The following is a 21,806-nucleotide window of genomic DNA, read 5'->3' on the forward strand; positions in this document are numbered from 1 at the left end:
AGGCTTTACAGTGAAAGTGACTTCAGTGGCTGTATGATGTTTTTATTTCTGAAATGGGATTGGCCTTAGACCGGACTTTGAATTTGCTCTTAGGGTTGTAGCTGCCACTCGCTGATTCTGAGGCCTAATTAGGGTGGCAGAGTGAGGGATGCTGGGTTTTCAGAGAAAGGCAGACAGAGGTCATTTCATTTCCTTACTCATAACTTTTATGAAAAAAATAAAAGCAGGGGCGCCTGGGTGGCTCAGTCGGTTAAGTGTCTGACTCTTGATTTTGGCTCAGGTCATGATCTCAGTCAACTGTGAGATCAAGCCCTGCATAGCTCCGTGCAGGAGTCTGCTTGAGATTCTCCCTTTCCCTCTCCCTCTGCCCTGCCACCCCCACAAAGTTAAAAAAAAAAAACAACACATAAATTAGTGAACCTCATTTAGCAACTGACATACCTCAATCACAGCAAAAGAAAATACATTGAAGTTCTGAATACGTTGCTTGCCAGCAACTTACCTGTTTATTTTTCTTTTTGACTCTCCTTCTGTTGGCTGACCTTATAAATACTACACTTCTGTTTAGAATATAGGCGTCCACGCCTTCATTGTTACATCTCTGCTCCTTTTCCCCTAATAAATGTCCTTTATCAGGGATGAAGCCAGCAGAATTTGCTTGTCCTCAGCAACTCAAGTCTCTGGTCTTCTCTCTTTGCTCTTTGGGGGCTTCTGCACTGCTATTTGGTGGTGTTAGCGGGGGCTGGGTCTGCATGTGCTTTCCAGCTGTTCGGTTCACTTAGGGCATGTCTGCTGAAAGAATGCTATACCCCGGTTTCAGTTTCTTTTTTGATCTATTAAACCAAAATCATTACTATTTTTTCTCCTTTTGGATTAGCGTATGTTAAAAATCTCAATATTTTAGAAATAAGAGAAAGTCACAAATGTGGTCACAGAAATCCTTCACATTTTGTTCTCTTCATTTCTGTATTAGATGAATCTTGCACAGTGAGTATATGTTCCTATGAAATTGTAAAAAAGAAGAAGGGAAAATTTTTTTTTTTTTTAAAGATTTTATTTATTTATGTGACAGACAGCCAGCGAGAGAGGGAACACAGCAGGGGAGTGGGAGAGGAAGAAGCAGGCTCCCAGCGGAGGAGCCCAATGTGGGACTGGATCCCGGAACGCCGGGATCACACCCTGAGCCGAAGGCAGACGCTTAACGACTGCGCTACCCAGGCGCCCCTAGAAGGGAAAATTTTAAAGAAGAAAGTTCATTGTCACCTGTTAAAGAGACCAGAACCTTACAAAACACAGTTAAACAGTGTTAACTGGGTTTAACAGATACTTTATAAATTCTTCTCCTTCTGGGAGAAAGTTCCACAGTTCTTCTAGTTCTGAGAAGGATACCTTTTCTTATCCCAGGGCCTGATGTGTGACTTTAACTCATCTCCCAGTTGCCTGTCCATGTGAGAAGCCCACTTTTCATTTCTCCTTGACACTCTGAGCTCCAGGCCCCCTCCTCTTGCTCCTGGTTTTGATGACCCATCTGTGATGGCTGTTTCCCCCACCCCTCCCCAACTGGAGGAGTGTCCATCTTTAGTGACCGGGACTTTCTTGTGTTGTAGGTGGCAGACACCTTTGTGTTCCTTGCTGACCTGCCTGGGCCTCAACGTCTTGTTCCTCACTTTGAATGAGGGTAAGAACTGATTCCAGGGGCCAGGGGTTTTTTTTGAATGAACGTGGGAAGGAATTCCAAGAGGTGGCCACTTGTCTTGGCATGGAGTTGGCCTCCCTCCATGTCTGCTTGATGTCGAAAAACTGGCCCTGGAGAGATACACTCTGGGCTAGAATCTTGGCTGGGTTGTTGGGGTGGCAGCTTCTTTAACCTGTTTGTTAAGGCCTAGTTTTCCTCATCTCTAAAGGGAGGATAATAATAGTGCTCTCCTCAGAGAGTAGCTGTGAGGAACGAGGTAGCTGTATATAATATTTAGCACGGTGCCTGCCATGGAGTAAGCAGCCAGTGTATTGTAGCTATTATTATTGTTGTTCCCTTCTTGACTGGATGCTGGTGCTGTGAGCCCTTTCCATTTTGATTTCTAAGCTGATGCTGGGGTCAGTGGGGGCATGACATGGGGTGAGGGTGCCAGGAAGGTGAATGGTTGAGATTTTTGCCACATCTGTTGATTTCCTCTGGCTCAGCAGGGGAGCCTGGAGGGGGCTTCTGGGCAGTCACCAGCTCTGAGGGGTCTGGCATGAAGCCTTTGAGGTAGATGTGTGGACAGGTGGGTGGCTCTAGAGATCTTGGGTAGTGATGTCTCCTGGGGATCTTTTGTGACAAGTTATACCAGGACCCAGCCCTTTTCCTGTTTGAAACTGACAGATGACTGCAGGAAAAGCTAAACCCCTGGTGGGGAGATGTGTGAAAGGCCTGAGACAGAATGTTCTGAGGAACTGGGTCCTTTATTCATTCTTCTATCAAACTTGCATTTCTCAAGTGTCTCCTTTGTTTCCTATGGAGATACGGATTCAGTGGGTTGAAAATAAACCCAGTTTTCACATAAGACCTCATTTTCTGTTTCTTAGTAGGACTCTTTTCCTCATCCAAACTCAGATATCCTTCTCAGTCTGTTAAGATTTTTCTGAATATGTTTACAAAGTAAATCCTATGACAGATATTTATCTAGCATTTACTCTGTGCCCAGTGCTCTGTTAGCTTGCTTTGGGGGTACCATAATATATGGAAGAAGGTCCTTCTTTGGATTTTCTCTCAGCCTCCCCATTTCTCAGTCCATAGTGGTCTGGTCTGTGGTATTCTAATCTGCCCCAGTGGTCCAAAGGACAGAATGTCAGTCATGGGGATCTCCTAGTGGCCACATTCCAGGCACGAGCCACCTACTGTGTGCTGGCTTAGTTTTGTTACTGTTAAAAAAAAAAAAATGGGTCTGGGGCTATAGTAGTGACCAAACGGATGAAGTCCCAGCCTTCAAGAGCCTATGTTTGTGGAGGAAACAACAACTATGCCCGTAATCAGTCATGTGGTGATAAATTCTATGAGGAAAAATAAAGCTGAGTTAAAGGGTTGGAGGGTGAGCAGGGGAGATACTCTTTCACCTGAGGTGATCAGTTAAGGCCTTTTGGACAGAGCCCTGGAGGAGGTGAGGGAGCGAGCATGTGGGCATCTGGTGGGCAGAGGCTCCTGGTCCTTGCTCCTCATTTACCTGCAGTGTTATCGATCCCATAGGTGCATGGTACTCGGTGGGTGCCCTGATGATTTCAGTGCCTGCCCTTCTGGGCTACCTTCAGGAGGTTTGCCGGGCACGGCTGCCCGAGTCTGAGTTGATGCGGAGGAAGTATCACAGCGTGAGGCAGGAGGACCTCCAGAAAGTTCACCTGTCTCGCCCCGAGGCTGTGGCTGAGGTGAAGAGCTTGTGAGTATGGAAGGGGCCAGGGAGGTGGGAGGTGGTCACAGTAACAGTGGCTACCACACTGAGTGCTTGCTTTGTGTCAAGCGTTGTATTATGAAACCACAGATGTTCTTTCCTTTCATCATCTTTTGAAACAGCTCTGGGAGGCAGCTCTTGTTCTTATCCTCCATTTATGGATGAAGAAAAAGGCTTACACAGTGAAAAGGTGACCAAGCTGGGATGAGAATCCAGATCTAGCTGATTTCACAACAACTTGGGTTCTTTCCACTAGAGAGACAGTTTAGGGTCTTGGCTGAGCACTGCACGCATGAGCCACGGCCAGGGTGCAAATCCCAGTCCTCCATTTAGTTGCTGTGTGGCACTGGGTGGGTTGCTCCGCCTCTCTGTGCCTTAGGTTCCTCACCTGTTAAGTGGCATAATAGTGGACTTCCCTCATAGGTGGTTGTGAAGACTGAATGAGTGTCTGGTACCCAGGAAGTGTTCGGTAAATGTTAGTCACCATCACTACACTATCGAGAAGCCTCCGAAGCGTGGCAGAGCTGGTACTGCCGAAGAGCCATGTTAAAACTGTTGAGTAAATGAACCATAGCATCTGCAAAGCTTCAAAACAAGCCCTGGGAAAGTTAAGCAGCTGGCCCGACATCAACAGCTAGGAAGAGACCCCAGAGGGAACATTTGTCCTATTTGCCCCTCTGTAGGGCTCCCGAAAGGGGGACGGAAAGGTACACAGTTGGTCTAGAGCTTTCTGGCCCCTCCCATGGGTTCGAAGAGACCAGCTGTCCCTGGTTAGCAGTGCCTGTGAAGTCCTAGGTTCTGTGGCCCCGAGCTCTGGCAGGCCTGTGGGCGTGCGGCTCACGGAGGCGCCCTGTGCCCACAGCCTGATCCAGCTGGAGGCCTTCCTGAGCCGCCTGTGCCACACCTGCGAAGCTGCTTACCGTGTGCTGCACTGGGAGAACCCTGCCGCGTCCTCACAGTGAGTGGTCCCCGGTCCCCCCACTGCTGCCCTGCAGGGATTTGCCACAGGAGCCCCTGCTCCCCTCGCTCAGGGGCAGAGAGCCTCTGAGGCTCTTGTGTGCAGACCTGCACGTGAACTTGTGGGCTGGGATATACTGCTTTTGTTTAAACACCTTTCAGATGTGGTAAAAATATTTTAGTAGTAGAAACATAACTTACCGTGTAACCTCTCACCCAGTTACTTGATTAACAGATGTCTTGTTTATTAAGTGTGCCCGTTGCCATGTGGCTGAGCTACAAAGTGGTTTCCTTCTGATCTTAGGAATTTCTGATGCTGTGGTTCCTCTCTGTCAATGCAGGTTCTATGGGGCTCTCCTGGGCACAGTTTGCATGCTGTATCTGCTGCCCCTGTGCTGGGTCCTTGCCCTTTTAAACAGCACGCTCTTTTTGGGGAATGTGGAGTTCTTCCGAGGTAAGCCATGGACATCTCGGCAGAGATGGGGCTCAGGCTCTGAGGGCTGGGTTAGGCGCCCCCGTTTGTCTGTCTCTACAGCTAATCGTCCGTTTGCTGTACCTTCCACAAGGGGGCAGCACCACACCAGAGTAGTAGTTTCTGGGAGGGCTCCTGGGCTCTGCATCTGACATGCCAGGGGGGATACAGGGGAGGCTGCTACTGTGGGGGCCCCTCTCCCTTCCCAAGGCAGGTGAAGCCCTGCTTACGTGATGTGGTGGCTTCTGGGAGATGAGGGAAGGATGTTTTCCCAGTGCTGTCACCCGCCTCCTGGGACGCAGCCACCTGGAGTAGCTGCTACTTCTCTGTGTCATCCCGGAGTTCTCATCTGCCGTCTAGCTTCTAAAGCAGCGAGGCAGTCTGGAGAGGTCGTGAGCCACAGAAACCTGGGCTTCTACATGTTTGGGTGATTGCTATATTTGTTTTCCTCTCTGTAATTAGGTAATTAGTTACAGAAGCCGTTAATTCACCAAGCACTTACTACATTTAATCCTTCTATAACAATCACAGGGGGTGGGTGGTAGGATCTCCGTTTTGCTTATGAGGCTTAGGTTAGGTGATCTGTTCAGAGTTAGGAGGGTGACTTTCTTGCAGCAGAGTTTCTTGCAGGCTGCTGGTTGAAGAGGCCAGCCGCCTGTAGAAGGGGTACCCCCAGAGCACCACTCATTCCATCCTGTTTCTGCCTCCCACTCCGTTCTCGCCCTGGGTAGTGGTGTCTGAGTACAGGGCATGTCTGCAGCGGCGGCTAAACCCCAAGCAGAAAGACAGCGTCTTTGAGAGCCCACCACTGCCAGAGGCGGGGGGAAAGTGTGCTCTGCCGGACTGCACACCTGCACCCACGCCCACAGAGGTGAGTGCCCCCCACCATCAGGGCAGAGCCTCCTGCAGGCAGGTTGTGGGGCTTTCTCGTTTCTAGCTTGTTCATGCCACATAGTTCCTGGCCTCTTTACAGTTCCTGCTGCTTCCTTGGCCTCATCTTCTCTGAAATGTTTAATAATAATTATAATGATAACGGCTACTGTGTGCTTTATTGAATGCTTACTGTGCTCTTCTAAGTAATTTATAGATATTAACCCTGTGAGGTGTAGGTTGCTTCCGAGAATGGGAGGGTTCTCTTCTGCAGAGGGGAAGGCTGAGGCACAGAATGCTTGCGCCAGTGTGGTGGGGCCAGGACTCAGACCAGCCACTGTGGTTCTAGCACCTGTGCTGTGTAGCCACCGTAGGGCCATCTGTAGTCTTGAGCCTCTGTTCCTGTCCCTGCTAGGTCAGAGAGTGCTCTCCTTCCCGTGACTTCTTTCTTGGATGTATGCCATCTCCTCTGGGGCAGGAATGGATGTTTTAGGGAACCTGGATGCTGGCTTGAGGGAGCTGGTGGCCTCTGTCTTAGGAGGCAGGGCTGCCCTCCCTCTCTTTCTGTAATAGTCTCTCTTCCCAGGACCTCACGCCTGGCAGTGTGGAGGAGGCCGAGGAGGCTGAGCCCGATGAGGAGTTTAAAGATGCGATTGAGGTGGGTGGCCCTTCCCACCTCCCTCTACCGATCAGGACAGAAGCCAGGTAGTCCGGGAGCCGGGTGGCTTCTCACACCCCAGGTGTAGGTTTTTCAGTTCTCTTTATCCAAATGAGAAGTCAGAACTTGTGAGCTAGAGCTCACTGGATGAAAGGGTGCCTCTGAACTTCTGCCCGTTCTGTGACTGACCTCCTCCTCTCTCGTGCATGCTCAGGGCAGGGATGGCTCTGGAAGCGTCGGGGAAGCGCCCTGTGGTGCGAGGTGGATCATTTACCACCAAGGCTGGAGCCTCTGGGCTTGGTGCCTTGGATGTGGGAAAGGCAGATTTGGGGAAGGGCACTGCCCCGGGTCTCTAGCTGCTCTTACATAGAATGAGGTTTGAAAGATGTCTCTTTGGGGGACAGGGAGGGGAAGCAGGAGAAAGTGGTTGCAGGCCAAGGACTAGGTCAAAGAGTCTTCCTGATTTGAAGACAGTGATTCAAACTGGTTATTTGTAGAAGCATTTTATTTTACTTATTTATTTTTAAAGATTTTATTTTATTTGACAGAGAGGTAGCGTGCATGCACACATGAACAGGGAGTGGCAGGCAGAGGGAGAGGGAGAAGCAGACTCACTTTTGAGCGGAGAGCCCGATGCGGGGCTCAGTCCCAGAACCCCCATCCATGACCTGAGCCAAAGGCAGACACTTAACTGATTGAGCCACCCAGGTGTCTCCACAGAAGCATTTTATTTGGCATCCAAGACTTAAAAATATTTACAAATGGAGAGATTTTAATGAAAGGTCTGGATTTTTAGTTTCTCTGAAAAATCAGAACCTCTGGTAGCCCTGAGCCTGCAGTGGTCAGTGTAGCTGAGGAGTGATTTTCCCCCTTAGAAAAGTCACCTAGTCCCCACCACTGCCCCCATCCTCGTCACTGAGTCCTAGTGCGGTCGCAGTTGTCGCAGCTGTGCTGTTGCATTTCCATGTAGCAGGAAGTCATTTCTCCGTCTCTTTGTAAAGTGGGCAGTTGAGGTGTAAGCAAAGGGGTCTTGTGCGTTGCCCCTGGGCCTGTGATTACCCCAGCCCACTTCACTCTCACTCAGCCTCATCCATAGCATTTACCTGTTCAGCTGCTTAAAGATTTCTCCCAGACTGGAATATATGACTGTAGACTGTGTATCTTGGTGCTGGTGGTGTAGGGAGTTTATTCAGCCAGGGCTTTCGGGCTCTTTTGTTCCTAATCCACAGTAGTGAACACATTTTACATCTTGGCCTCGTTCATAGTTATGTTTGTAAAATGTATAAAACTTAAATGAAGCAAAAGTTTTCTGAAAATACGTTCTAAGGGATATTTTCTGTTCTTTTCTATTGAGCTAATGAGCTACTTTTAATGAATTATTTCATCCAGTTTGAAAAACTGTAGTACCCAGCTTCTCTCAAGCTGATCTGATGCTGGGTTCCTTCTCTGGGGGCCTCTGTGAAGTCACCCTCCGTGGCGTGCTCAGACTGAACTCAGGGTGGCACCTCCATGTTTCCTTTTGCTTGGGGGTCCCCCTCCTGGCGGTGTTCTTCTTGCTATCTCTCTCTGTTTTCTCTCCTTCTCCCCCGCACCTTGGGAGGCAGGAGACGCACTTGGTGGTGCTGGTAAGTAGGAGCCTTGGTGAGGCGGGCAGGGGCTGGGCAGGGGGAGGGCGACTGAGCTGGCTGTCCCCGTGCCTCGTGGGGTCGGCCATGCTGAGGGTCTCTGCACGTGGCTCCTGGAGCCCTGCCGCGAGGTGGGCAGGACTGGAAGGAGCTGTTCCCACAGGAGGATGACGAAGGTGCCCCATGCCCAGCAGAAGATGAGCTGGTTCTGCAAGACAACGGGTTCCTGAGCAAGAATGAGGTGCTGCGCAGCAAGGTGTCACGGCTCACGGAGCGGCTCCGCAAACGCTACCCTACCAACAACTTCGGTACGGCCAGGGCTGAGGAATGGGGGCGGTGTGGGTGCCACGGGGGTGGTGCGGGTGCCACGGGGCCAGAGCTTTGGAATTGTAGGTACTGGTTTGCGATAAGAGTGAGGAGTAAAGCTATGTCCACGGGCCCTGGAGAAGGTAGCAGACACACAGTAGGACTGCCAAGGGAGTGAGTGTGGGCTGCTTCTTGTTCCTCCGTCTTTGTTGAACATTAACTTTTGGGAAGTTGAGGCACTGTGTTCCAGAAGCACCACTCCAGGATTGCAGAGAGGTGTAATCCTGAGGCAGAGGCTCAGAAGGCAGTGTGACATGATGGCTGAAAACAGACCATAGTGTCTGACTGCCTGGTGTCAGTCCCAGTTCTGCTGGATGTCCTTGAGCAAATGATGTAACCTCTGTGCCTCAGTTTCCTCTTCTAAAAAAGGGTCGTAATAACAGTTCTTACGTCATAGGGTTCTTAGAGGTCTCTAATGAAGTGATGCACAGTGCTGGCTGGGTCCCAGTAAGTGCTTAATAAGGGGGGCTGTTAACATGAGGGGTCCTGGTCCATCCTGCAGGTGCCTAGGAGCTAGTCTGGATCTTTCCTACCCAGGTTGAAACAAATTGAAGCAAAAAGTATCTTCCTCTGCACACGATAGAACCCCGAGGTCCCTTCTCCTCAGCCAAGTTCATGGACCAACCAGTCCTTATTTTACTGGGGGTTGGGGGTGGGTTAAGGAAGGCAGCTTCGGAGAAGGGTAGACTTGACTTTTAGCATGGTGGGAAACCTGGATCAGACCAGGAGAGCGGTTGCTGAGCCAGATAGAGCTCTGGCTGAAGAGAGCAGGTGACTTGGGGGTCATGCTGGTCTCGAGGAAGAGCCTTGTTTGTGCTTGGTGTCAGCTGCCAGGAGGATGGGGTGGCTATACTGTGTGTTCTGGTGCGAGTGAGTTCTAGGGTCTGCACTTTGGGAGAAGCCCTGCGGTTCGTTTGAGGAATTTGACCCAGGGCATCCAGGGGCCTGCCTTCCTGCCCCTGTAGCACCCAGGGCAGTTGTTTTTCAGGGTTAGGGGTCCTGGACGTGCTGTTTCTTTCTGCTCTGTGTGTACGCCCCAGTCATTTCAAATTCCCTTTTATTTGTGGCGATCACTGACTTCTCTGGGGCACTGTGTTCAGTGCACTACACAGTCTCATCTAGTCCAGATGGTTGACGCGATAGGGACAGGCAGTTCTTAGGGGCTTAGAAGCAGCTGGGTTCCAGAAGTCCCAAGTGACACTACACAAGAATGAGTACTCTTGCTCTAGCATGTCATTCATTCGGATGTATGAATTTCAAGTAAAGGCCTTTAGATGTTCTCATTTGCAGGTGAGTAGCCTCAGGTGAGAAAAGTGATTCGCCCCATGTCTTCAGCCAGTAAATGGTCAAACTGAGACTCAAATCCAAGCCATCTTATTTGGCTCCTGTGTTTTTGTGTTTTTTTTACTCACTCGTCATGCTCCCTTCGCCTTAGTGTCTGAAGTCCTCTGGTTTTAGGTCTGTCTTTTTTCAGTATTTGCTTTTTGGTTCAGGGAATCCCGGCTGGGATGGGTGAAGGCCTTTCAGGTTCACATGAGGCTGGCAAGGGCAGAAAATGCTGCTTTTTTCTAAGCCTCTCTCTCTCTCTTTTTTTTTTTTTTTAACGATTTTATTTATTTATTTGACAAACAGAGAGACAGCCAGCGAGAGAGGGAACACAAGCAGGGGGAGTGGAAGAGGAAGAAGCAGGCTCCCAGTGGAGGAGCCTGATGTGGGGCTGGATCCCAGAACGCCGGGATCATGCCCTGAGCCAAAGGCAGACGCTTAACCACTACTGAGCCATCCAGGCGCCCCTTTTCTAAGCCTCTCTTAATTCCCATTCTTTAAGACTATTCGCTGTCCTCTCTGTGCGACGTTTGCAAGCTCCTTGCTGTGAGGGTGGGTGTAGCAGCTCTGCTCCTGAGTCTGACTCCTGCAGGCCAGGGTGAGGTGAGCCACTCCATTCAGGATGCCTGTGGAGGGTGGGGATTGGGACAAATGAGGACAGGACAAATGAGCTCAAGGCCTTCTGTGTGGCCCCGCTCTGTCCCAGAGGCTTTTTGACTATTACCCTGGCAGGGCCCTTGCTGTCCTAGGCTCCTTCCTGTTCCTGTGGTATCATCACATGGTGAGTCAGGCCCTTTGCTGAGAATGGGGCCAGGGAGAATCGGTAGATGTTGGAACGGAACTGGGCTGCTCTCCTCCATTACTGTTTCGGGTTGGTGTCAGTACTCTAAGCCCTCCCTGGCCCAGGCTTGTGCATTGAGTACATGTTGATTTCCCTAGACCACATGGCTGCCCTGGGATACTTGGCCCTGACTTTGCATCCTGGACTTGGGCCTGAGTGTCAGTCTTTGAGTGGCTCCAGTCCCTTGCCTCATGTCCCTGTTCCCCGTGCTAAGGGGAAGCAGAGGTGGGTTGCTTTTTTTTTTTTTTTTTAAGATTTATTTATTGGGGTGCCTGGGTGGCTCAGTCGGTTAAGCGTCTGCCTTCAGCTCAGGTCATGATCTCAGGGTCCTGGGATCGAGCCTCGCATTGGGCTCCCTGCTTGGTGGGGAATCTGCGTCTCCCTCTCTGTCTACGCCATCCCTGCTCATGTTCTCTCTCTCTCTCTCTCAAATAAATAAGTAAAATCTTAAAAAAAAAAAAAAGATTTTTAAATTTATTTGAGAGAGGGAGCAGCTCAGTCTCACGACCCATGAGATCATGACCTGAGCCTAAACCAGGAGTCGGACGCTTAACTGCCTGAGCCACCTGGGTGTCCCAAGGTGGGTTGCTTTGCCCACATTCTTTGTGTGGGGGACAAAGTCTTGGAGTAGCCCGATTGCTGATTGGGCATCAGGGCAGCAGCGCCTGCTATGCTTTTCCCTCTCCTCTGCCAGGCCAGGAGCTAACTGGCAGCAGTCGCATTCACCTTATGCACCTTGGCCTCAGGCTTCTCCTTGCTCTAGCTTGGGTAGGGCCCTTCTTTCCTTGAACATGGGGGGTGTCCTGTAGCAGGGGCTGTAGGGGGTTCTGGTGGAACAGAGGAAAGGACCACATGTAGCTGTCAATATAGCTCTGGGCCTTTGCTTGAAGGTGAGGCCCAGGGCTCCATACCTGGCCACATGGGTGGTTCAGGAGGCCCAACAGTGCTTCCCGAAGCTGCTAATTGTTCTAGCTAGATCCCAGGAGGCCTTTGGGTCCCAAGTTATAGACACTTACTTCAGTAGCCTTATTACCACTCCCAAGTGTTTTCAGGACCCAATATAGCTTCCTTCTGGGCCCACAGTCCTGGGCTGGGCTCTGTAGCCCCTTTCGGGAGCACCTTCAGGCCCACCATGGACCCCTGGGCTTTCTCCCCTGCTTGCATGGAGATTTTTCGCCTCAGACTGTAGTCTGTGTTCTTGGGGATAGCCCTTGGAACCTTCTTTGTTTTCTTCAGGGTTTGCTCTTGTTCCTGGAGCTTGGTGGAGCCATCAGGTGCAGTGTGGCCTTTCTCTCCTCCCCAAGCCTCAGTTTGCCTCCGCCTTTTGGTTCCCTTCATTCTCGTGTACGTGCCCCCTTTAGCAGACTGTGTCTTTGCTGCAGTCCACCTTTTCTGTCTGATTTTCCTGGGAGCACGTGTGGGTGGTGAGCACAGCGGCCTCTGAAAGAACTGTTGGTTCCCTTCCTCCCTGTCCTTCATCTCTTGCACCCCCTTGCCTCCTCCCATGCATTTGCTAAGCTGCTGTCGAATCCTCCGCTGTGGTCTGGAAACTTGATCATCTTGAGTGTGGTGGTTTAGGTGGAGTCTTTCACGGCCCTGCCCTGCTCCGTGCTGTCCACCACTTGCGGTGTCTGTGCCCCTCCCTTGCATGTCTTCTCGGAAGGTGCCTGGTTCTGAGCTCCTCTCGTGGAATCTTCAGATGACAGGAAGCAGGAGTCTGGGGTTCTGAATTACCTGTGGGCACACTCTTTATACAGAGACACTTAGGAAGGGGTCATGTCAGGCAGGTTTCATCTGAGCTCATTGGCGTGGCCTCTCTGAAGGCTGCCTATTATCAGACCCCTAAGCATGGCGTGACTTCCGGTGACCAGATTCTACTGGATGCTCTTCGGTTTTGGCCGGACCTGCCGCTGGGGCCTCTAAGTCCTGGGAGGGCACAGGACCAGCACCGTGTGTAGTCTGGAGACATGGATTCTCAGGGACCATGGGAATTTTCCTTCTGTTTGTTTGTTTTAAAGATTTTATTTATTTATTTGAGAGAGAGTGAAAGCGAGAGAGATCACAGAGGGAAAGGGAGAAGCAGACTCGCTGCTGAGCAGAGAGCCTGATGCAGGGCTCGATCCCAGGACCCTGGGATCATGACCTGAGCTGAAGGCAGACACTTAACCGACTGAGCCACCCAGGCACCCTGGAAATTTTCCTTCCTAGTTTGAGTCCCTTCTGTCTCCGGATCTGAACTTGCTCTCCCCCTTTTTTTTTTTGTTTCAAAAATTTTGTTTATTTGAGAGTGAGAGAGCATGAGAGAGAGATCACGAGCAGGGGGGAGGGGCTAGAGGGAGAAGCAGACTCCCTGCTGAGCAAGGAGCCTGATGCTGGACTTGATCCCAGAACCCCAGGGATCATGACCTAAGCCAAAGGCAGATGCTTAACCAACTGAGCCACCGAGGCACCCTGGACTTTACTCCCTTGCTCACTGCTCCCAGCCATGGTGTCTGGGCTGGTGTCCCGATTGGTCCCATTTAGAAGAGCCAGGAGCAGGTGAGAGTTGAGAGCCCTGGGCTGGTTCAAGGCTGAGCTGCTGCCTCTGTTTGTCAGGGAACTGTACCGGCTGCTCGGCCACCTTCTCAGTGCTGAAGAAGAGGGTAAGTTTCCTTGAGGGTGTGTTTGCGGGAACTTGGGGTGAGATGCAGGGGAGTAGCGGGGAGTCACTGGGCCACATTGGGCCTGGGGTCTGAGGTTTGCTCAGATGAGCAGGGATCTGCTGTCCCTCTGGCCATACCTTCAGCCTTCCCATTGGTGGTTGTGTTTGCTCTGTCCTGCCCCACTTGGGCACCTCCCTATTTCCATGGTAGTCCCAGGTTCCTTGGGTAAGATCAGCTGTTGGAAAGGAGGAGGGCTCTGGGTGTGGGCGACACATCTGATACCGTGGCTCTTTGCAGCGGAGCTGCAGTAACTGTGGAAATAGCTTCTGCTCTCGGTGCTGCTCCTTCAAGGTGCCCAAGTCCTCCATGGGGGCCACAGGTGAGTGGTGCAGGCAGCCAGAGGTCAGGCCGTTGGGAGGGCTTGGCTGGTTCCTGCCTCCTCCAAGGGGTGCTGCAGTGTGGGAAGGGAGCAAGGGGTCAGTGAGAAGGCAGGGGGACTCGGGATCCTGTCTGGCCTGGAGAAACATCTCCACTGTCCTTTAGCAAACAAAACACTGAAATATTTATGCATGCAGAAGAGTATATTTAATGTATCTGAATTATGAGGCATAATACTGAATATCTGTGGCTACTTCACTGAAGTTAAAAAACGGAGCATTAGCAACACCCCCAAGGCTCCCCAGCACCGCCCTGCCTTCCCCAGAAGAAACCACTGTGCTGAATTTTATTCTTTTTCTCATTAACTTGGTAACACTTTTAACAAAATGAAAAAAAAATTCTTCCCTTCTATAAAAGCTGTAAATACTCATTGTAAACAAAAGATACAGATAAGGGAAGGGCACTGTGTGCGCGAGGGTAGATGCATACGCACGTGCATGTTCTGCAACTAGTGGGAGCACGTTCTGCGTGCACACTGCCTGTAACATGCTGCAATCAGAAATTGAGGGTTTTTTCGGTTTTCATTCTGGTCATGCAAGTAGCATATGCTTATTCTAGAAGATTTGGAGATTTTGTATGGAAAAAGAAGGAAGAAAAAAGTAATTCTGTAATCTTACTACCTAGAGATAACCACTGTTAAAAACATGTTGGAAAATTTTCTTCTGGTGTTTCATTTAAAAAAATTTTTTTTTAATAATTTTTTTAAAAAGATTTTATTTATTTATTCGACAGAGATAGAGACAGCCAGCGAGAGAGGGAACACAAGCAGGGAGTGGGAGAGGAAGAAGCAGGCTCATAGCGGAGGAGCCTGATGTGGGGCTCGATCCCATAATGCCGGGATCACGCCCTGAGCCGAAGGCAGACGCTTAACCGCTGTGCCACCCAGGCGCCCCTCATTTAAAAAATTTTTTAATGGTGTTTTGTTGGTGCCAAAGTATTTTCTAATGCAGAGCACCTGGGAGAGGCCTGCTTTTGGTATGGTCACTCCTAAAGTCCCTAGTCCCCATGGAAAGAGGAGTCTGAGGGCAGGCTAGGGAGCTGGGTTAGCGAGGATGTGGGCTGGGTGGTGGGTGGCTTGGGTGGGGCTTTGGGGGTCGGGGAGGTGGTTGTAGCATTGGGAGCCATGAACCAAAGGGCATGAGGAAGTGTCTCACCAAGTTCTTCCTCCTTTTCAGCCCCCGAAGCCCAGAGAGAGACTGTGTTTGTGTGTGCCTCGTGTAACCAGACCTTGAGCAAGTGAGAAGAGGGGCTGGGGTCCAAAGTGGGCGTCGGTCCCTGGGGCCAGCAACAGACCTCACTGTCCTGTCCCTAGCCCCATGTCGTGTGTGCTGGGCAAATGTGGCCTGAATGCTAGGTAGGCTTCCCCTTCCTATCCTCACTGTCTCCAGCTGGGTTCTGGAGCTGCTCCCCACTCCTGCGGATGGCTAGTAAATGGCAGTTCTCAAAACCCAGAGGGAAGAGGAGCCCCTGGAGGGCTTGGCAAGTTTGGCCTCCTCTGCCCTGGGCTGAATTCGTGAACTCAGAGCTGAGCAGAGAATATAAACTAGAGGGCAAGAGTGAGCTAGGCCTGGTCTCTGTAGGGCTCTCTGAGCATCAGGGCATCTCTCCACACCTCACAATTCTAGGAGACCACAGATCAGAGATTGGGAGAAGAGATTCTTCCTCTGCTGGTTAGTGGGCCAGCCCCTTGGCTTCTGAGAGCCTGCAGAAGGGCTTGGGCTTGGCATGACCCAACTCTGCTGTTTGAGTGTCCCTTCGGACATCAGCATCTCATTGTTTCGCCACCAGAGGGTGTGGCCAGAGCTAACAAGACCAAAAGTCCTAGAAACAGGGTTGATGTTTCCATGTTCTCTCAGAGGAGGACGTGTCTAGGAGGGCCTGTCAGAGTCCTTTAGTATTAAGTGGAGCAAAACATAGGGAGCCCCAGCAGCTCAAAGGACATTAGGCTAACCTTGCAGAAACCTTGACTTGCAGAATCTCAGCCCCCATATTATCTTGGTGACAGCTCCACTGGGTAGATGCCAGGCATTCAGATCACTCTTACTCCTGCTCAGAGCCTCAGGCACCCCTCCTCTGGCCCGGAGCTACATTTCCCCTCCCTGGCCCCTTGTCCCATGGAGTGTGAGACAGGCAAGCAGAGCAGAGGTCCTGAAGCCCTTGACCCTTGGGGGCCTGGGAAGTGTAGGATCTCTCTGGGCTGGGTCCTAGATTCTGGCGCTGTTCCTCAGCAGGACAGTCTCACTTAGGGGTTAAGGCCGAGGTCTCCATCCTCTCTTCGATAATTTTATGTTCACTTCTGGACTCGTAGGGCACCAGTGTCTCTTCCTAAGCCTTGAGCGGGCTCAGGCACCCTTTCTCTCCCTTGGAGCTACCCTGCCTTTTTGAAATATTTATTTATTTATTGCACGGTTCCTGGGAACATGTGGCACAAGCAGTGGGATGGAGAGGATGGGGGGCTTCTCCTGCTCTAGGATGCTTCCCTGGAGTCATGGGCTGCCAGGGACCCAGGACCCATAGGAGGCTGAGCAGGGATCTGAGGAGGCAGGTGGGGAGAAAAGACCATCCCAGGCCAGCTTTTGGCGGCTAGTTAGGGCTGGGCAGCCAGGGGCCTGCTCCAGGCCAGGGAGGTGCAAGTCCCTGGGGAACCAGGCAGACCTTGGTGTACCCCCTTCCTCGGGCTCTTTTGTTAAGAGATGAGAGTTAAGCACCCTGTGCTTTATTTACACTGGAGAGGAACAAAAAGGATCTCTTGTGTATATGGAGAATTGTCAATAAAAAGGCCCTCAAGCTTCTGACGTTTTCGTGCTGGTCCTTGCGCTAACTCTGTCTCTGAGGCTGGAGAGCCAGACTCGCCCGGCACTGGCTGAGTTTGCAGGCTTGCGCTGTGCCTGCAGGACTGGGCTGGAGGGGGCGTGGAGGCTGCCATCCCGGGGTCTGCTGGGGCGGGGAGGAGGAAAGCTGTGCCTCGTGCAGGTGGGGCTCAGCACATGTTTGTTGGATCGACTAGAGACTCCATCTTGTGACCAGATTGTGAGCAGTTGAGGTTAGGACCAGGACTTGTCAAACATTAAGCAATGCAGGCTTTAGAATGGAAAGATTTTAGCTAATCCTTCTTAGAAAGCAAAAAAAGGATCAGCTCTCAAGGAGGCTGAGAGCCAGCCGGAAGAGGATGGGCTGTGAGATGGGACAGGTAAGCGGTTCTCTGAAAGCAGGGTTTGTGGGGTGTTTGGGTGCTAGGCACAGTGGTGAGTGCTTTACACACGTCTTTTTTTAATCCTTATTGTCCTATGAGGTAGTCACTGTTCTCCCCATTTTATAGGTAAGGGCATTGAGGCCAAGGGGAGTTGAGTAGCGGCAGTGAAATGTTTGGCATGGCACTTTGCAGACCAGAGCTGGCTATGAGCTGTGTGTTCCAGACGGAGGCCCAGAGTGGTAAATAGGGCAGGAGAGACCCTGCGTCTGAGTTGAGGTTGGGTTGCAGCCATGTTCTCGTGGCCCCATGCATGTGCAGCTCACAGAGGCCGTGGCCTGGTCCAGATGGGGTTCTGCCTAGCTCAGGAAATTTCGCTAGTATGGGGGAGCCCCAGCAGCTCCGAGGGACCTTGAGAGGCAGGGAAGCAGTCAGGACCTTTTCCTGGCAGTTTTTGTAGAAAACTGTGTTCACTTTAAAAAGTATCAAAGTGGCCTCAGCAGCCTGGGTCCAGAGGAACAGTAAAGATGTTGGAAGATTGGAAAGTAGGACCTTGGAGCCAAAGGGGGCAGCAGTGATAGTGCAGGTCCAGGGGAGAGGCAGCTGGGGCTGTGCCTACGAGTTCGTGGGTGGCATGTGTCATGGGTAGCTCAGTTGGAAGGCTGCTCACAGATCATCTAGGCCAGCCCCTCACTCCGGGAAGGACACCACATCCGTTTGAAAAGGCGTGTTCCCCACGGCATTAGAGGATGGGCCTTCCTCAGAGCAGGAGCGGCCTGTGTTAGCCAGGGACAGTCCGGCGGCAGTAAGAAGGAGGCACTGCTGTGGCCAGCCCCACACTTGGCCCTCCTCTCCTGTCAGCGGCAGGCACGGCAGGTGTGCTGGAGTGAGTTGCCACAGGGGCATTGCCCCCGGGCATGGAGCACGGGGCCTGGAGCATGGGGAGTGCTCCACAAACGCCAAACTGTTACTGCCATCCTGGTAATCTTAAGGAAAAGACAACTCTGTCCTGGATGGCTTAGAACAGTGTTTATTTTTTGTTTTTTGTTTTTTTAAACCAGAGACTAATCTTAGATTATTATTCAGGAAAGAATCTGAGGCCAGAGTGTAGTTTGGAAAAGCAGAGATATGTTATTTTATTTTGGAAAAACAAATGCATAACGTTGGGGAAGTAGTCTGTGCTACGAGTCGTCTTTGGGACGTGGGATACCGGGACTTGGGAAACACGGATTTTATCATCGGGTCTTGGATGGGTCTTCCCCCCGCAGGGAAGCAAGGGGGCCACCTTCTTGTCCCTTTACAGTGTGTGTGAGGGCCTCCGTGAGAGCAGGCTGGGGAGGGACAACTTGCAAGTGCAGGTCCCACCAGGAAACCGAAGCCATGGAGGTCGGATTGTCTTGCAGCTGGCTGGGGTCCACAGTGTGGAGAGGACCGAATGTGAGGTGGCCTGGAGGACAGACTGTTCATGGTAAAATTGGATGCCTGATTTAAAAGATGGCCTCAGTTTGCTCTCAGGCGCCCATTGGGAGGAATAGTAGCTGGGTTTTGATCCAGTTCTGGTGGCCATTGGGACAGACAGCCAGCTCCCACAGCCTGGCTTGAGTTGAGGGTTTGTTGATCTTTTCGTGGTTTGGTAGGGATGGGGAGCAGTCTCTCGTGAGCCCTGGCAGACTTTGGTCCTGGTTTCTGGGATCTTCAGGATTTGTAGTCGTTGATCTCCTGGCCCTCAGAGCTAAAGCCAAATGAAGCTCCATTTTCATGCCCTTGTCTCCATGGAACCTTGGAGGCGCTCCTTTTGAGAGGCCCTGGCTCCAGCATCTATCCTATAGCTGGTGGCTAGCTCTGAGATCATAACCACACCTACGTTTTGTTTTATTTTATTTTATATCTTGGATATTGTTTATTTTATTAATTTGTTTTAAAGATTTTATTTTATTTTACTTGACAGAGACAGCCAGCGAGAGAGGGAACACAAGCAAGGGGTAGTGGGAGAGGAAGAAGCAGGCTTCCAATGGAGGAGCCTGATGTGGGGCTCGATCCCATAACGCCGGGATCACGCCCTGAGCCGAAGGCAGACACTTAACGACTGCGCTACCCAGGCGCCCCTATTTTACTAATTTTTAAAAAAGATTTTATTTTGTCAGAGCACAAGCAGGGAGAGCTGCAGGCAGAGGGAGAAGCAGGCGCCTTGCTGAGCAAGGAGCCCGATGCAGGACTTGATCCCAGGACCCTGGGATCATGACCTGAGCCAAAGGCAGGTGCTTAACCGACAGCCACCCAGGCGTCCCAATACCTATGTTTATTGAGCACTGTGCCAGGCAGCGTGCTGAGTGTGTCATTCTTATTTAAACCTCATGACAGTCCCAAAAGCTAGGTTCTGCTATTAATTCCATTTAACTGATGAGTAAAATGAAGGCCTGGAGAGGTTAAGTAACCTGCCCAAGGTCATGTAGCTAGTCATCCATGGAGCCGGGTTGTGAATTTTGCCACAGGTACTTGTAGAGGCCTTATCAGAGAAACTTTGGGTCAACATACAATCCTGGCTGTCACCCTCCCCTCTGTTCTGCCTTGCCCCCAGTAGCTCCAAGATCCTGAGCCACTGAGCTTACCAGAGGGGCCTGCCCATCCTGAGCCCTAGCAAAGTAGGTTCAGCTCCAGGGGAACAGAGGCAGCCTTGTGGCAGGAGCTCCCCCCCTCCCAGCACCACCCCCGTTGGTTGGGTCTGTTTCAACACCCCGGAGCAGCACATTCCATTCTCTGGCACAGCTGGGGGTTGGGGATTCCGGATTCCCCCTGGCTGCCCGGTTTCTTCAGGGCCCCAGCAGAGCCTGCTGTCTGGGCTGGGATACTGGGTCCCAGCCACATACATTCCAGCAGCAACCACCCCCCACGTTGGATTTCCCAAGGAGTGAACTTTAGCCAGGATTACAGCCGACTAAACAGTTGTGGGTTGTGAGCTTCCTTTGTGGGGCTCGAGAGCCTGGATGCTGATGGGGCTGAGAGGGGAGGAGGGGTCAGGGATGGGCTGCTTTGGGTCAGGAGAAAAGCCACAGTCTGAGGCTGGCTCCTCTGCTGCTGTCAGGGCCCTTGGAGTGAGATCTGAGCAGGGCTCCCAGAAATCTTCCTGTGACGCAGGGTGGCAGAGGCTTTGCTGTCTGTCCCCTGCCCCCCACTTGATTTTGCCCCCTGCAGGCAGTAGTAGAGTGGTTAAGAACCTGGGGGTCAAGTCCTAGTACCACTACTATGTATGAGCTGTGTGTCCTCCAGTAAGCTCATTGACCTCTCTGAACCTCAGTCTCCTCATCGTTAAAAAGGGCTGTTGGCAGGCTTAAATTAGAATACCAGAGTGAGGGGCGCCTGGGTTGCTCAGTTGGTTGAGCGTCCAGCTCAGGTCATGGTCTCAGGGTCATGAGATCGAGCCCCACCTTGGGCTCTGTACTCAGCACAAGATCTGCTTGAGGATTCTCTCTCCCTCTCCTTCTGCTCCTCTCTGCTCATATGGGTGTGCTTGCTCGCTCTCTCACCCCGCCTCTGTAAAATAAATAAACAGATCTTAAAAAAAAAAAAAAGAATACCAGAGTGCTTGGAGTAGTGCCTGCCACCCAGCATGGGCTTGATATTTACTCTAGTGTTATATGTCTTCTCCCCTGTGTTGGCTGACATACCCTCCGGGAGTGTATTTTCTGAAGTAAAATGCCAAATGTAGGTTCTGTCCTGAAAGTAACGACTCTGGGTTTTAGATGAGATGTTCCTGTCTCTTCCCTGCCTTCCTGCCAGTAGCATTTCTTAGTCAGTTAGCAAATCAGTTCGGAATGTACTGTTAGGTGCAGGCACTGTGCTAGCCAGGTCAAGGCCTTTGGTTAGTAAAAATATTAATTACCATTTAATGAATATCTTCTGAATGCTGGGCACTGGTTCCAGGAACTTTTCTTATGTTTCCCCACTTAATAGAAATTCTTACTCCTTTTTATAGTTGGGCAGTGTTCCCAATGTCACATGGTCACTGAGTCACAGGATTGGAATCCAAAACTGGGCCCTATTACCTCTTTTCACCTGATCCTGAGTATTTAGCCGCCACCCCAGATCCTTCTTTTTTTTTTTTTTTTTTTTAAAGATTTTTTTTNATTTATTCATTTGAGAGAGAGAGAGAGACAGCGTGAGAGGGGACACAGGCAGGGGGAGTGGGAGAGGAAGAAGCAGGCTCATAGCGGAGGAGCCTGATGCAGGGCTCAATCCTAGAACGCCAGGATCACGCCCTGAGCCGAAGGCAGACGCCTAACGACTGAGCCACCCAGGCGCCCCCAGATCCTTACTGTTCTTTATCAGAACTCTGATTTTGTACCCAACTGAAACACCTGACTCCCTCTGCTCCCTTGCAATGAGAGGTGGCCATGTGACTTAGTTCTGGCCGGTGAGCTAAAAGTGGAAATCTACCAGGTGGGACTTGTTGGGAAATTACTGTTTTCCTGATCAAAAAGGCCAGAGGCAGCTGACACGCTGTTTTTGCTCCCCTTGCCTGCCTTGCTGCCTGGAATGTGGTTAGAAGTGGGGAGGAGGAGGCACTGTTTGTAACCACGAGAACAGAAGCCACCCCCTGGCAGAGTCGGAAGATAGAATGAGTCTGGGACATGGACCTCCCACCTGTCTGTCTCCAGACCTCTGGTGTGGAGAAGCCCCACTGTTCTTTGGGGTTTCTGTCAGATGCAGTGGTTCGCTGACACACAGCCCAGATGCTTGCTGGGCACCACCAGCTGTCTGTCTCCACACTGGCCAAGAGGGAGCGTGTGGTGACTGAAGGAAATAGGCGGGCTCAGGCCTTGTGGGGCCTCCCCTGGTTTTGGGGAGGATTCTTCTTGGCCCCAGGAAGAGACTGCTGGGGGCTCTGACAGCAGATGCTGGGGACAGAGCCGACGTACTGAGCAGAGCCTGACCCCCACGTGGGGGGTGGCTGAGGACTGTCTACTGGGGCTTCCCGGGATGGGCTAGGGGGGCCGCTCCC

At 51.4% G+C, this 21,806-nt stretch overlaps 1 protein-coding gene across 8 annotated transcripts in view; it reads left to right on the forward strand.

Moving 5' to 3' along the window:
• The window catches only part of ZFYVE27 (zinc finger FYVE-type containing 27), a 36,102-nt gene that overhangs the window by 3,672 nt on the left and 10,624 nt on the right, over positions 1 to 21,806 (forward strand). For 3 of the 8 annotated variants that reach the window (XM_034663098.1, XM_034663095.1, XM_034663099.1), the window contains exons 3-10: positions 1,608 to 1,678; positions 3,224 to 3,410; positions 4,285 to 4,380; positions 4,721 to 4,833; positions 5,583 to 5,722; positions 6,308 to 6,379; positions 7,984 to 8,004; positions 8,168 to 8,312. In XM_034663098.1, coding sequence (XP_034518989.1) covers positions 1,608 to 1,678; positions 3,224 to 3,410; positions 4,285 to 4,380; positions 4,721 to 4,833; positions 5,583 to 5,722; positions 6,308 to 6,379; positions 7,984 to 8,004; positions 8,168 to 8,312 — 845 coding nt within the window. Of the gene's footprint in view, positions 1 to 1,607; positions 1,679 to 3,223; positions 3,411 to 4,284; positions 4,381 to 4,720; positions 4,834 to 5,582; positions 5,723 to 6,307; positions 6,380 to 7,983; positions 8,005 to 8,167; positions 8,313 to 10,635; positions 10,806 to 13,132; positions 13,180 to 13,476; positions 13,559 to 14,792; positions 16,413 to 21,806 lie in introns of those variants that run through there. The other 5 variants (XM_019797221.2, XM_002916971.4, XM_034663097.1 and 2 more) reach the window with 5 other exon arrangements.

This window comes from Ailuropoda melanoleuca, chromosome 6 (assembly GCF_002007445.2).
Source record: "Ailuropoda melanoleuca isolate Jingjing chromosome 6, ASM200744v2, whole genome shotgun sequence".
NCBI classification, from domain to species: Eukaryota; Metazoa; Chordata; class Mammalia; order Carnivora; family Ursidae; genus Ailuropoda; species Ailuropoda melanoleuca.